This window comes from Malus sylvestris, chromosome 8, assembly GCF_916048215.2.
Source record: "Malus sylvestris chromosome 8, drMalSylv7.2, whole genome shotgun sequence".
In the NCBI taxonomy this organism is placed as follows: domain Eukaryota; kingdom Viridiplantae; phylum Streptophyta; class Magnoliopsida; order Rosales; family Rosaceae; genus Malus; species Malus sylvestris.
In genome coordinates this window covers 864,570-879,485 of record NC_062267.1, presented here as the reverse complement: position 1 = coordinate 879,485, position 14,916 = coordinate 864,570, and the positions used below count along the sequence as shown (strand labels likewise).

The 14,916-nt window shown below is 40.7% G+C and overlaps 1 protein-coding gene across 1 annotated transcript; it reads left to right on the top strand.

The window, feature by feature from the left end:
- The first annotated feature begins 4,854 nt into the window (after positions 1 to 4,854).
- On the top strand, positions 4,855 to 7,322 carry LOC126632344 (E3 ubiquitin-protein ligase CIP8-like). The gene is made up of 2 exons (XM_050302721.1): positions 4,855 to 6,117; positions 6,920 to 7,322. The coding sequence occupies exon 1, from the start codon at positions 4,984 to 4,986 to the stop codon at positions 6,106 to 6,108; it is 1,125 nt and encodes a 374-aa protein (XP_050158678.1). The 5' UTR covers positions 4,855 to 4,983; the 3' UTR covers positions 6,109 to 6,117; positions 6,920 to 7,322.
- The last annotated feature ends 7,594 nt before the right edge of the window (positions 7,323 to 14,916 follow it).

Genomic DNA, 14,916 nt, shown 5'->3' with positions numbered 1-14,916 from the left:
TCCCTTTCTCCTTAACAGCTTCAGAGACAGCAATGACAACAGATCGGTCGTGGGCAATGAAGTGGGAGAGGGAAGCGGGTCGGAGCTTGCAGGTAGATCCGAGAAAGGAGGGCGGATGAAAAAATCCAGGTGGGTTTTGGGGGGTTATGGGCACGGCGAGAGAGAGAAGTGGGGAGGAAGGAGACTACAGTGGAAAGGAGAGAGAGATGCGAGAGAAAGAGGGTGGTGGAGGAAGGTTAGGGGGACGGGTGGGAATGGGTTTTAGGGATGCAAAGAAGAGATATAGGCAAGAAAGAGAAGGGAGAGAGAGATTTAATATAATTTTTTTAAAATTTTAAATTTAAAAAAATATATTTAATTATATTTTAATCCAGTTGGATTAGTGAGTGGCCACGTATATAGCCACGTCAGCACTTAACAGAAAAACTGACGGAGGTATGACATTGGCACAAATTCGTAAGATGAGGTATGACATTGTCATTTAAAAAAATGAGGTATGAAAGTGTCGTGAGACCTGTTTGTACCATACCTAGGACCTCCGTATTTAGATCTCGTATAAATACTTGGAGGACTCAAATGTAATTATGTAATAAATGAAAGGGCAAATATGTAATAAGTAAGGAGCCCTTAGTCTATAAAATGACTCATCACTCTCCTCATTTGAAAATGCCAATTCTTAGGCAAGGGGAAGAGCTCTATCACCCTCAGAAGCTCTCTCTCCCTCACAATCCTCTCAGAGAAATACAATATCAGTGTGGACACAGCCCAAACATTGGGGTGAACCACGCTACATCTTGTGTTATTTACTTTCTTGTAGATTCACGGCTGGATTTACGTTGTTCCAAAACTCCTCCTGTTTTGTGCATCAACATTTGGCGCCGTCTGTAGGAATCGACACGAAAAGCTATGTCGGTTCTCTTTTATTTTTTTCATCTCACCACCGTGAGACCTCACCACAATATCCACCGTGAATCTGCAAACAACCCAATGCCCACACTCAGAGACACACCCACATATTCACAGATCTCCACCATCGTCTGAGCTAGGTTATATATATGCACATTGAGAAACCCACATATTCTGGGTTTAATCTGAAATTTTATCATCCTTTATCTTTGAGCCCATTTTTTCCTCACAAATTTGCTTGACTTTTCCACGTTTTCCCAAGAAGTCCCTGATCCCACTTTCCTGTATTGGTTTTAAAAACCTGGGCTCAGTCCTCCCCGACCCACTTCCCTGTAAAGAGAAAGTCTTCAACTCGGTTGGACTCGGCTCTGTTCCAACTCACCCTAACTCAGACCAGCTGATATTCGCCATCACTGCCCACCCCGCCGCCGCTTCAGCCCACTCGCGAACCCCCCTTCCATTCGCGTGCCTAGATCGCCGAGCTTGACCAAGTTTTCAAGAAATTCGACGTCAATGACGACGGAAAGATCTCGTATTCCGAGCTTAGAGCCATCATGAGCAGCTTGGGGCAGCCGTCTTCCGACGAGGAGCTCAAACAGCATGATCTCCAAGGTCGATTCTGACGGAGACAGCTTCATAAACTTTAAAGAGTTCAACACTAAAGGGGTCGACTATGCAGAGGCCTTCGAAAATCTCAAAGACACTTTCTCCGTCTACGACATTGATAAGAACAGGTATATTTAGGCAGAGGAATTGTACGAAAGTGCTCCGGAGCTTGGGAGACGAATGTTCGATCGACGAGTGCCGGAAGATGATCGGCGGCGTCGACAGTGACGACGACGGTATGATCAGAACCCAGTTGACATTCATGAGGCAGAACCCAGTTGACAGAACGAGCTTGATTGTGCCAAAGATCTAGAAGAAGCTAAGAACGAGCTTTATTGTGCCAAAGAATAAGTGACTGAACTGAAAAAAAAGAAAGAAAAGGCGGTGACTTTTTCCAAAGGCATAAACTTTGACCAGGTCATCCTCTTCCTCTTCCTCCACCGCTCTGCTGAACCCAGCGGCTGAATTGCTAAAGGTGAAAGAAGAAACTGTAGATGTTGTGGTTGTTTCTTGAACAAGACATTTCAGATGGTGGACGACCCAGAAACCGATTCGATCGTTTCGTGGAGTGATGCTTGGCAGAACTTCATTGTTTAGGACTTGTACGAATTCTCCAGGACTGCTGCCCAAACACTTCAAGGACAACAATTTCTCAAGCTTCATTCTCCAGCTCAACACTTATGGGTTCAGAAAGGTTGATCCGGACAGGTGAGAGTTTGCAAATGAAAGGTTTCAGGGAAGAAAGAGGCGGGCTACAATTATCCGGGCACAAGGTGAGAGCGAGGCTGTGAAGTTCATCTCTGATGCGACTACACGGTGTGGCTAGGCATTCTCTCCAATGCCGGAGTCTCACCTCTCCTCACCATCGCCTTTGCTTCCTCAATGGATGCTGCCTCCCAAAACTCCCATCATCTAGTATGGAAAACCGACCACTAGATCGAAGAAGAAGATAAGCTTTCTTAATAATCAGTCTATTATTATTTCTTTTGTCTGCCATCTGCCAAAAGAAAGAAAAACAGAGAGAAAGCAAAAGCAAAGCAGGAAAACAAAAGCAAAAGCAAAGCAGAAAAAAAACCGAGAAAAAGCAGAAAGCAAAAGGGAGGCACATGGGGATACTGCAAAAGCAAGGAATAAACATCTCACCAGAATGATGTGATTTACTTTTCTTATTTTTTGAATGATGTGTTTTATTTTTCTTATCTTTCGGAGACATCTGTATAACCACATCAGAGGGTAATTAAAAAAAAAAAAGGTAAGCCCAAAATAATGGGCTGTAATGTTATGTGGAGGGCGAAGACCCATATGCCCAAAAGAGCCAGGCCTTCTATTATCACCAATTAGGTGATCAAAAGTACGTCCAATATTACAAAAAATTATTCGGCAGTCTACTGCTATTATCACTAACCAGGTGATCAAAAGTACGCCCAGTACTTCAAAATTATTCGACATCCTGCCACTATTATCACCAACTAGGTGATCAAAAGTACACCCAGTACTCCAAAATTATTTGGCAGCCTGCCGCTATTATCACCAACCAGGTGATCAAAAGTACGCCGAGTGCTCCAAAATTATTCGGCAGTCTGCCGCTATTATCACCAACCAGGTGATCAAAAGTACGTTCAATACTCCAAAATTATACATGAGCATCACTCATGTCAAACATTCATGAGCGTCACTCATGTCAATCATACATAAACATTCATGAACATCATTCATGTCAACATTCATGAGCATCACTCATGTCAACATCCATGAACATCACTCATGTCAATCAACATAAACATTCATGAGCATCACTCATGTCAATCAGCTTCGAAAGCTTCATTTACAAAGCTCTAGCTTCGAGAGCTTCAGCTTCAAAAGCTTCATTTACAAAAGCTCCAGCTTCAAAGCTTCACTTGCAAAACTTCACCTACAAAGCTTCAGTGCAGGGTATACAAATACCGTCTCCGAACAACCGCCAGTTCGGCCCATATATGGATTCAATTTGAAGTTTCCAGCCAACATACTCTATTGATCGAAGACTTGGGGGATTAGATTATGTACCATACATTAGACCTCAACTAGGCCTCATGAAAAATACTAGGGGGACTTTAACCCATTATTTATGTATTGAGGAGCGAACCCTTATTCTATAAAAAGGACTCCCTCACTTTCATTAGAGAGCACCCATTATTCATGTACTGAGGAGCGAACCCTTATTTTATAAAAGGGACTCCTTCACCTTCATTATAGAGCATCACCGCCAGCTGAGCAACCGCCTCGCCACGAGCATCACTCCTAACCCATCACTTATGTATTGAGGAGCGAGCCCTTATTCTATAAAAGGGATTCCCTCACCTTCAACGCCATAAGCCGAGCTAATCAAGGCAACATAAGCCACAAACTGAGCAGTCTCGCAACATGTGCCACTTCTAGTTAAACATCATTTTAGATTGAGCACCGCCTCATATCGAGTATCAGTTGTAGACGACATCTAGTTATTTCGGTCCACACATGAACTGAATTTTAAATCTCCAGCCAAAAGACTCTATTGGCTGAAGACTTGGGGGACTACTGTTTGTACCATACTTAGGGCCTTCGTATTTAAATCTCGTATAAATACTCGGAGGACTCAAATGTAATTATGTAATAAATGAAGGGGCAAATATGTAATAAGTGAGGAGCCCTTAGTCTATAAAAGGACTCCTCACCCTCCTTATTTGAAGAGGCCAATTCTTAGGCAAGGGGAAGAGCTCTCTCACCCTCAGAAGCTCCCTCACAATATCAGTGTGGACGTAGCCCAAACATTGGGGTGAACCACGATACATCTTGTGTTATTTACTTTCTTGCAGATTCACGGTCGGATTTACGTTGTTCCAAAACCTCTCTGGTTTTGTGCATCAACAAGACCAATAGTTAAGGTAGTTTTTTGTACTTTACCCTATAATGTATAACGTGAAAATACAAAAAAAAGAAGAAGCATGATGTGCATGACTAGTATATTAAAATGCTAATATCTCATAGGGGCATTTAGATTTGAGGACCTGTGTAAGATTACTTTTTTTATTATAATCTTTTTGTATTTGTCCAAATTTCTTCATTATAATCTAGTTTTCTAAGGAATGGAATCTTTCTTATTTATTTAGTTATTGAAAAACTCCTCTCCATAAAAAGAAAAGAAAAAATTTGCCAAAAAAAAAAAGAAAGGAAAAAAATCCCCAATCATTATTTAGTTATTGCATTACCAACAACTTTATACTCTCATAGGATATGTTTTCTCCGCCACAGATCAACAAATTGTAAGTTTCATCCAACGGACCAAATGCAAGGGAAACAAGCACCTCGCAGCACCGAAGCACTCCTTTGGCACTCTCGGCGTACTTGTCCCCAAGAATCTAATCTGCAACCCCCACCCACTTTCCCCGCTCCTTCGTCTTTCTTTTGGTCTTTATTGGCCGTATCGGACCTCTAATTCCAAACCCAAACCCTATGGCTGAAACTCCATCCCAGACGCCGCCGCCGCCGCCGCGATCTGCGTCTGAGGCCGAGACGGAGACGATGGAGTACTGGTGCTACCACTGCAACAAACGCGTCTCCATCGAAACCGTGGCGAATCTCCCTGACATCGTTTGCCACGAGTGCAAGAATGGTTTCGTCGAATCCATCCCGGCCGCGTCATATCCGCAGTGGGATCCTCCTTCCCGATCGTCCGATCAGGTCGATGACCCGACTTTCGGCTCTCCATTTCTCCAGGTGCTGAGGCTAATCGCTCAGGCGGCGCGTGAGGAGGATGCGCCCCCGCCGCAGCCTGAAAACCCCTCGCTTGATGACGATTTCTTTAGGATTGAGATGGAGGGGTGGGACAACGACGAGGACGAGGACGACGAAGATGCGCACAGTGTCGAGTTTCACAACCACGACGGCGAGGATAACGAAGAAGCTGGAGAGGAAGTAGAAGAGGAGGAGGAGGAGGAAGAAGAAGAAGATAGATCGGATAACGAGGATGAAGAGAATCAGGAAGATCAGCAAGAGAGAGATGAAGAAGACATGCGACGACATCGTCGAGACGTGCTTCGTCTCCACATCCGAGAGATTGCAACCCGAGCGAGCAGCGGGAGGAACCGGATTCTGGATTGGGCCGAGATCTTGATGGGGCTGGAGGACAATTCGATCGAATTCCGGCTCGAAATGCCCGAATCGGACCGGTACATCGGCAATCCCGAGGATTACGTGGACGCAGCCGGCTATGAGGCTTTGCTGCAGACCTTGGCTGAGAGCGATAATGCTGGAAGGAGAGGGGCTCCACCGGCGGGGAAGAATGCTGTGTCGGAGTTACCATCGGTCAAGATTGCGGCAGAGGATGAGGCCGTGGTGTGCGCCATATGCAAGGACATGGTGAATGTTGGTGACATGTCGAAGAAGCTGCCGTGTGGGCATGGTTACCACGGCGATTGCATCGTTCCTTGGCTGAGTTCCAGAAATACTTGCCCGGTTTGCCGGTTCGAGCTGCCAACCGATGATCCGGAATACGAGGAGGAGAGGAAGAAGCGAGCTGTGTCTGTTAGCGCGGCTGGAGCTTCCAGTTCTGGCGGAGATAATTCAATCTCTCATTGATTGAAATCGGTATCGCCATTTCCTCACTTTTCCTTGGTGCATTTGTAATTGATTTACTTGCTTTTATTTGCTTGTTATTAGCTTAGTAGTCGTTTCGAAGAAGAAATTGATATTTGTTTTCATGTTTTCCCATTTTCTTCTGGATGTAAATAATTTATTTTAACTCAAATTTTCTGTTAGTGTTTGCTCATGTTTAATGCCTCGGTCTTCTCACATGGTACACAAACACGGAATTGGATACGCTTTGGACCTTAGTGTCCGAAGCCTAGGGATCAAATCATTTGGGCCGCTGATTGGTGTGTAAAAGAAATCAGAGCCGTTGGTTGTGTGGTGGGCCAGGAAAATAAGTTAATGGGGACCGTTGCATTCAATTTGTGCGGCCCAGATGAATTGATCCCTAGGCTGTGGACACTAAGGTCTGGAGCGGATCCAATTCCCACAAACACAATACACAAAGGACTTCATGTTCATGTAGGTGCTTTATATCTTGTTTAAACCCGTTTGTATTTCTGATTTAGAGACGCTGCAAACGGCAATTTAGTTGGAGAGAGACGCCGCATTTGTCTTAAACCTTTGCATCTTTTGTGGTTCCATGGATATATTGTTTAGGAGCAAATCATTGGATGCCTTATGTGTTCATTGCCCCCTTTCGCTATATAGCCTTGCATGTTCTTTGTTTGCGCCGTCAATGTGAATGTTTGGTCCAGAGTCTAGAGCAATGGATGATGCTTTGATATGTGCCATCCTGTCGTGGGAGTTTCGGGTGGTAGAAACTTGTGATTGATATAACTTTCGTTGTTATGCTTTTCAGATGTGTGTTTAACTACCTAGACGTTTTCCATTTCTCCGACAGATGCGGTTGAGGTTTGTCTCCGTTTCTTGAATTAGAGTAGTAGCAATACCAGTAAACTTACTCAATAGTTCAGAATTGTAGGATTGCCGTTAAGCGAGCTGCATGTTCATAGATATCAAGTGTTGTTTCTTAGTAGGTAGCAGTAAGTTTTGCAATTTGAGTAGTGTGTGTGATCCAGATTCCCGATGATACTGAACAAATCGGTGAAAGAGTTTGCCGTTTTAGGACCTTCCAATTCGATTAGCGACTTGCCTGCGTTTGGCTTGGAATTTATGGCAGTAAGCAGGGTTCTTTTCTCTTGTTATTTCAGTGACTTGCCTACGTTACTGTACTAGTAAAACAAAGCAACTTTTATTTTTTAGCTCGTCGGACCTGATTTTTGTTGACCTTAGGCCTACATTAGTTCCTTGGTTCTATTTTCCATAAAAAAAAAAAAAAAAAAAGGGTGGGCTAACACTTACGGTTTTTGGTCAGTTTTGAATGGTTTACAATTATTAACAATGATTTTTATTTGAGTGCAAAATTAATAACAATTATTTGAGTGCAAAACCGTAATTTGAATGGTTTACAATGTTTGGTTTTTGATACATAATTTATGTGGAAGAGAGGCTAATGTGGAAATATGTGGAAGAGAGTGCTAATGTGGAAAGCTTTACACTATGTTTGGATGAGAGAAATAAACTTGAAATTTTGGTAAAAATTAGAATTTATAAATTAACATGCACCAATTTCCTTGTTTGAATTCATAAACATAGAAATTTAGAATTTTCGCGTGGAAAAAAAACTTGGAATTTGGGACCTTCAATTCCCAAGTTCAAATTCCATGTAAATAGGTGTCATTTCCCAATTTCTATGATTTAGAGTTTAAAAATAACAAATTCAATATTCAATTCCATTGTTCTTTTAGATTAACCAAACAAGAAAATTTACAAATTCTTGAAAATAAAATCTGGTCATTTCAATTTTCGTCATTTTAAAATTCCTTAGTAATCTTAAATTTCTTCTTTCAAACATAGTGTTAGTGAAAATATCGTCAATATAACCTTTGAAGATAATATATCAAGCCAAAGTTTCAATACTATTTTCCTTGGTGATTGATGAAAACGTGCAAGGTTTCTCAATCTTGAAACACAACTCCCTTCAATTTTCATATCTTTTGACATTTGGTATTTTGTAATTGTAGACATCGAAATTTTGGTAAATAAATGTTGACCGATAAATCAAAGTTTCAACGCTCATGTATTACATAAATTTTACACGTAGCGTGTGATTCGATGAAAAATTGAAATGAGTCGGAAAAGTCATCAAACAAGACACGTGTCAACACCTGGCAGAAATGACTTATTTCATCTGGAATATTATATTCAAAATTAGGCATTGGAAAATTCTATAAATAGAAGCCAATTTCATTCATTTAAGGGGAGGAATTCATATTACACCAAAACCTTGAAGCTCTGAAACTCTGAAACTCCGAAGCTCTCAAGCATCCAGGTTCCCGAAGAATCAAGAAAGCCCTCGTCGTTCTTCGTTCATCGTTCTTCCCAGATCAAGCCCCGACGGCTCTTGGATCAACAATCATCCACCTTCAAGATCAAGCCCCGACGGCCCTTTGAAGAACTTCCACCAATTCAAGATCAAGCCTCAAAGGCCCTTGAAGAACTTCCACCAATTCAAGATCAAACCCCAACGGCCCTTGAAGAAAGTGTTCATCGTTCATCATCCGTTCATCCTAAGATCAAGCCCCAATGCCCCTTTGGATCAACAACGTCGACAAATCCATACATCCAACCGTTCATCACTGTTCTTCAAGATCAAGCCCAAAAGCCCTTGAAGATCCGTTCATCACCGTTATTCAAGATCAAGTTTCAACGACCCTTGAAGAAACGCTCATCCTCAAGATCAAGCCCCAACGGCTCCTTGAAGATCCGTTCAAATCCACATTCAAGATCAAGCCCACGGCCTTTGAAGAACGTTCATCCTTAGATCAAGCCCAACGGCCCTTTGGATCAATCGCACATCTACAAATCAACAGCTTACGGAGATTAAATCAGATAATCAAATTTTAAGAGAGATTTTAACCCAAAATCATCAAATACAAATATTATTTTGTGCACGTTGTTCTTGTCTCTTTTCTTTCAGGAAATTTTCGTGTTCACTTTTTCTTTTTTTTTTAATCATGCACCCACCCATTATTTTTTTTACATATTATTATTATTTTTTCATATGGTGCAATCCGCACCATCCCACCTCCCTACTTTCTTTTGCTCCTTTTCAAAATGGGCTGATGGTGATGATCTCTTATAATTTTTTTTTTTTAATCATGCACCCACCCATTATTTTTTATATATTATTATTATTTTTTCATATGGTGCAATCCGCACCATCCCACCTCCCTACTTTCTTTTGCTCCTTCTTTTTCAAAATGGGCTAATGGTGATGATCCTTTATAATTTTTTTTTTTTTAATCATGCACCCACCCATTATTTTTTATATATTATTATTATTTTTTCATATGGTGCAATCCACACCATCCCACCTCCCTACTTTCTTTTGCTCCTTCTTTTCAAAATGGGTTGATGGTGATGATCTTTTATAATTTTTTTTACATGGTGCGGTGCACCATTCCTGAAACCCTTTTTTTTTTTTTTTTTTTTTTTAAATCATGCACCCACCCATTATTTTTTATATATTATTATTATTTTTTCATATGGTGCAATCCGCACCATGTAAAAAAAAAACAAAATTATAAAGGATCATCACCATCAGCCCATTTTGAAAAGAAGGAGCAAAAGAAAGTAGGGAGGTGGGATGGTGCAGATTGCACCATATGAAAAAATAATAATAATATATAAAAAATAATGGGTGGGTGCATGATTAAAATTTTTTTTTTTATAAAGGATCATCACCATCAGCCCATTTTGAAAAGAAGGAGCAAAAGAAAGTAGGGAGGTGGGATGGTGCGGATTGCACCATATGAAAAAATAATAATAATATATAAAAATAATAATGGGTGGGTGCATGATTAAAAAAAATAATAATAATTGTAAAGAAAGGTAGTGGCACCGAAAGCAAATAAGAAAGTATAAATTTTTGATGTGGTGTGTATGTGCAAGTTGTCAAAGATTTGCCTTTTGTTGAAGGCAACACAGGGCAATAATGGAAATAGGGATGTCTAACACAAAAGCAGAAGATGGTTGAAAAAAAAAATGCATTGAGAGAAGTAAAGTCCATTTTATTTATTTCTCTGGAAAGATTACATAAAATTGCATTCTACATGCAAACAAATTTTTTTTACAAATGTGCAAGTAGCAAATATAAGGAGCCTTCATTGATCATATGGCGCCTCATCACTTGGCGGAACTCCGGGAAGAAGAAGAGCCGGAGGTTGATCATTTGGAGCTTCATTACGCGGTACAGCCCCAGAAGACGAAGGCAAATGTTGTTGGAACAAACTCACAAACCTCTGATGATCAAGTAAAATCTGACCATCAGATTCATGCAACTGGTCAATCTTCCTCTTCATGTTTGTAGCATAGTTATGTCTGAGCATGTGCAACTATTTATTCTCATGCTTGAGCCCTCTAATCTCCTGTTTGAGACTCATCACTTCGGCCGCTAATGATTCAACTTGACGAGTTCGAGCAAATAGACGTTGGGCCATATTAGACACAGAACCTGCACACTGCACACTGAGAGCCAGAGAATCCTTAACAGCCAACTTATCAGACTGTTTGGAAAGTAGTCTGTTATCTTTGGGAGTGACAAGGTTCTGGGCCACCACCGCAGCGGTCATATCATTCTTCATCACCGAATCCCCAACAGTAAGAGGACTAGTAGGGGATATGAATGATGAGCGCCATATATTGTCTGGAGAAGGCGGGACTGCCTCTTCACTAAGGTTCAAGTCAAAACGACGGTCGGAAGGGCCAGACATTTTCAAAGGTGTTGAAGAAAGAAGAGGTCGGACAAATCAAGATCTTAGAAGTGCAAGAAGGGAGTTTCTACAAGCAAAAAAATTCAAGTGTGCTTTGAAACAAACTGCGTGCCTCTATAAAAAATCAGCACTCAATGGGATTTCAGAGATCGAAGAGGTGAGCTCAAAATTCGAAGAGGCCAATTCAAAAATCGAAGAAGTGCTAGCTTTTTCAAAAGCTGGGCTTTCTCAGAAAACATGGGCCAATCTTCCTTTCCAGATTTGTCCGCACTTGTCACATGCAACCTCTGCACTCGACGGAGCTCAGAACTCGAAGAGGCAAACTCAGAAATCGGAAAGGCATCTGCTTTTCCAGACGTGTCACCATCTGTCACATGCACACTCAGCTTTGCGAAAATCACGGGCAGTTTGTCGAAGCACCAATCCCAGATATCGAAGAGGCGCCAGTCTTTTTCAGCCTCGTCAACACATGTCACATGCACACTCAGCTTGGCGAAAATTACGGACAATTTGTCAAAGATTTCTGATGAAAAAGAAAAGCACGTGAAGCCATACTGATCAATCACTCAACGGTTGCCGACATGAGTGAAAGAATAGTACATCTACAGGTATTAAAGAACTTCTTATAACTGTCCACCTTCACCCTCCATAGCAAGGCAGACATACTCAACCTTTCTTCATCTCTGAGAATGCATTTCCAACAAACCCTCTCGAGTCACTCAGTGTTCCTTATTCCTTGGGGGACCTTTGCAAGCAAATGACACCAAAGCAAAAGTATCTCATATCACCAGGGTAGAAAGCAAGAGTATCTCATATCATGCTTTCTCCATGTCCTTTCCTTTGTCCTTGTTCTTACCTACAAAGACAAGGATAAAGAAAACAATATGCCGAAACCTCCACTCAAACTCGGGTAAGGAATCGACTACCTGGAACTTTTGCCTGGTTGCTTACCTGGCATTGCTCTCAAGTACTCGTCTTCCACTACTGCTGTACTTCCAAAGAAGCTGCCACATCTTCCTGGAAAACAAATAAGACAAGTGAAAATGATACCTTGCAGCATGTGGAGACAACGTGCAGAAGAAACAAGTAGAGAAGAATGCAGCCTGTACACTCAACTTGCAGCCTGCACACTCAACTCAGCAGAAAGAGTCTGAGCTGAGGAACTCGAGAAGATGCCACATTTGCCTGGAGAACATTTAAGGAATGGAAAATGATACATTAAAGCATGTGGAGACAAGCACAACAAAACACGTGTCGATTCATCCGCTACTTCTTCAAAATCAAAAGTATCGCATATCATCAGGGTTGCGATCACTTTGGGTGGATGACTCATTTTGACCCTCAAATTCTTGAGTCAACTTGCTAGGCGTTGTGGGCTGCACGTGCTGATTTACCACCCTTGAATCAAATCCTTAAAGATCAAGTCACCAACTAGAAGAAGAGCCCATCAATCTTGAAGATCATACCGTTGACCAAACTGCTCATGTGTGAATTAGAAAGATTGAACAAAGCAACAAGTCGTCACCTTTAACTCGTGCTTGCTTGTCATGTGTTCGAGTCAACCTTCAAGAATCAAGCTTCAACGGCCCTTGAAGAAGCTTCCATCCAAATTCAAAATCAGGCATCAACGGTCTTTGAGGAAATCACAAGTCTGATCCAAGATCAAGCGTCTACCACCCTTGAATCAAATCCAGTTCAAGAATAAGTTGTGGAAAGTCAACAATTGGAGGAATCCAGAAAGTCCTCCAACCCAGTTCAAGATCAAAGCTGTGGAAAGTCAACAAGCGCAAAAAACAAATACGTGCCAATTCATCCACTACCAAAGCCAAAGATCATCTACCACATGAAGCTCCTTGTGGTCCAATTTCAACCTTCAAGATCAAGCCTCGACGACCCTTGAAGAAATTTCAAACAAAGTTCAAGAACAAGCCTCAACGGCCCTTGAATAAATTTCCAGCCCAATTCAAGATCAAGCCCCAACGGCCCTTGGATCGACATCTACAATAAGGGATTTCAAAACGCATCTCATACACGTGACAAGCACATGTATACGACGCGCCTTGAAGTGGGGGCATTTCTAGACATCGAAATTTTGGTAAATAAATGTTGACCGATAAATCAAAGTTTCAACGCTCATGTATTACATAAATTTTACACGTAGTGTGTGACTCGACGAAAAATTGAAATGAGTCGGAAAAGTCATCAAACAGGACACGTGTCAACACCTGGCAGAAACGACTTATTTCATCTGGAATATTATATTCAAAATTAGGCCTTGGAAAATTCTATAAATAGAAGCCAATTTCATTCATTTAAGGGGAGGAATTCATATTACACCAAAACCTTGAAGCTCTGAAGCTCTGAAACTCTGAAACTCCGAAACTCCGAAGCTCTCAAGCATCCAGGTTCCCGAAGAATCAAGAAAGCCCTCTTCGTTCTTCGTTCATCGTTCTTCTCAGATCAAGCCCCGACGGCCATTGGATCAACAATCATCCACCTTCAAGATCAAGCCCCGACGGCCTTTTGAAGAACTTCCACCAATTCAAGATCAAGCCCCAAAGGCCCTTGAAGAACTTCCATCAATTCAAGATCAAACCCCGACGGCCCTTGAAGAAAATGTTCATCGTTCATCATCCATTCATCCTAAGATCAAGCCCCAACGCCCCTTTGGATCAACAACGTCAACAAATCCATACATCCAACCGTTCTTCAAGATCAAGCCCAAAAGCCCTTGAAGATCCGTTCATCACTGTTCTTCAAGATCAAGCCCAAAAGCCCTTGAAGATCCGTTCATCACCGTTATTCAAGATCAAGCCTCAATGGCCCTTGAAGAAACGCTCATCCTCAAGATCAAGCCCCAACGGCTCCTTGAAGATCCGCTCAAATCCACCTTCAAGATCAAGCCCACGGCCTTTGAAGAACGTTCATCCTTAGATCAAGCCCAACGGCCCTTTGGATCAATTGCACATATACAAATCAACACCTTACGGAGATCGAATCAGAGGATCAAATTTGAGAGAGATTGTAATCCAAAATCATCAAATACAAATATTATTTTGTGCACGTTCTTGTCTCTTTCCTTTCAGGAAATTTTCGTGTTCACAGTAATATGTACTAATATTTTTTTATTGGGCTCTTATTTTGAGATATGTAATACTTGAAAGACAAATGCTTTTATTTTTTTTATTTTTTATGTTTTGAAGTAATATTTATGTGATAATGTGGTATGTATATACTAATTTAGTATTATATTTTACAATTTTTTTTGGGTCAAATTATGTTTTTTCATTTTCATTATTTATTGATTTAAAATATTTTTCTTAACGGGCAACAGGATGGGTCATATTACCTCATAATATTAACAAGTCGATTTCGGTTCGGATCATATTACCCGTTTATTTTAACGTGTGTTACATGACACGCACCTGTTAAGATATCAGGTATGACACAAAAACGACATGAACATAACATGACACGAATGCCAGGTCTATCTAGGGGGTCATCATTAGGTCTTTTTTTTTTTCTATCTTTCAACTTAAAAAATAAATAAAAAATAATTTTATGAGCTAATCAATGGTAGGATCACATACAAAGGTATTGCAACATTTTTCTTAACTCCCATGCAAAAACATAAAAAAACAAAAAAAAAAATTTTCTCAAACTAAAATTTCATTATTTTTTCCCCACAAAAACTGAGTTATTACAACATACATTTTCAAATCGATTTTTGAAAATTTTACAAGATTAATTATAAGCTAATGTTCAATTAATTCTCATGGGACCACATGTTCTTAAAATTAATCTAGGACATTCCTAAGGTTTTCAACATAAAAAAAATATTTGGTGGCCCACTATTAGTTTATTTTTTTTCTTTCTATTTTTCAAATTAAAAAATAGTTTCGAGACCTAATAAATGATAGGATCTCATCCAAAAGTTGTGTAACATTTTCCTTAGCTCCCACGTAAAATATTTCCTAAAACTAAAGAATGTGAGTTATGATCTAAGTTTTCAAATCGATTT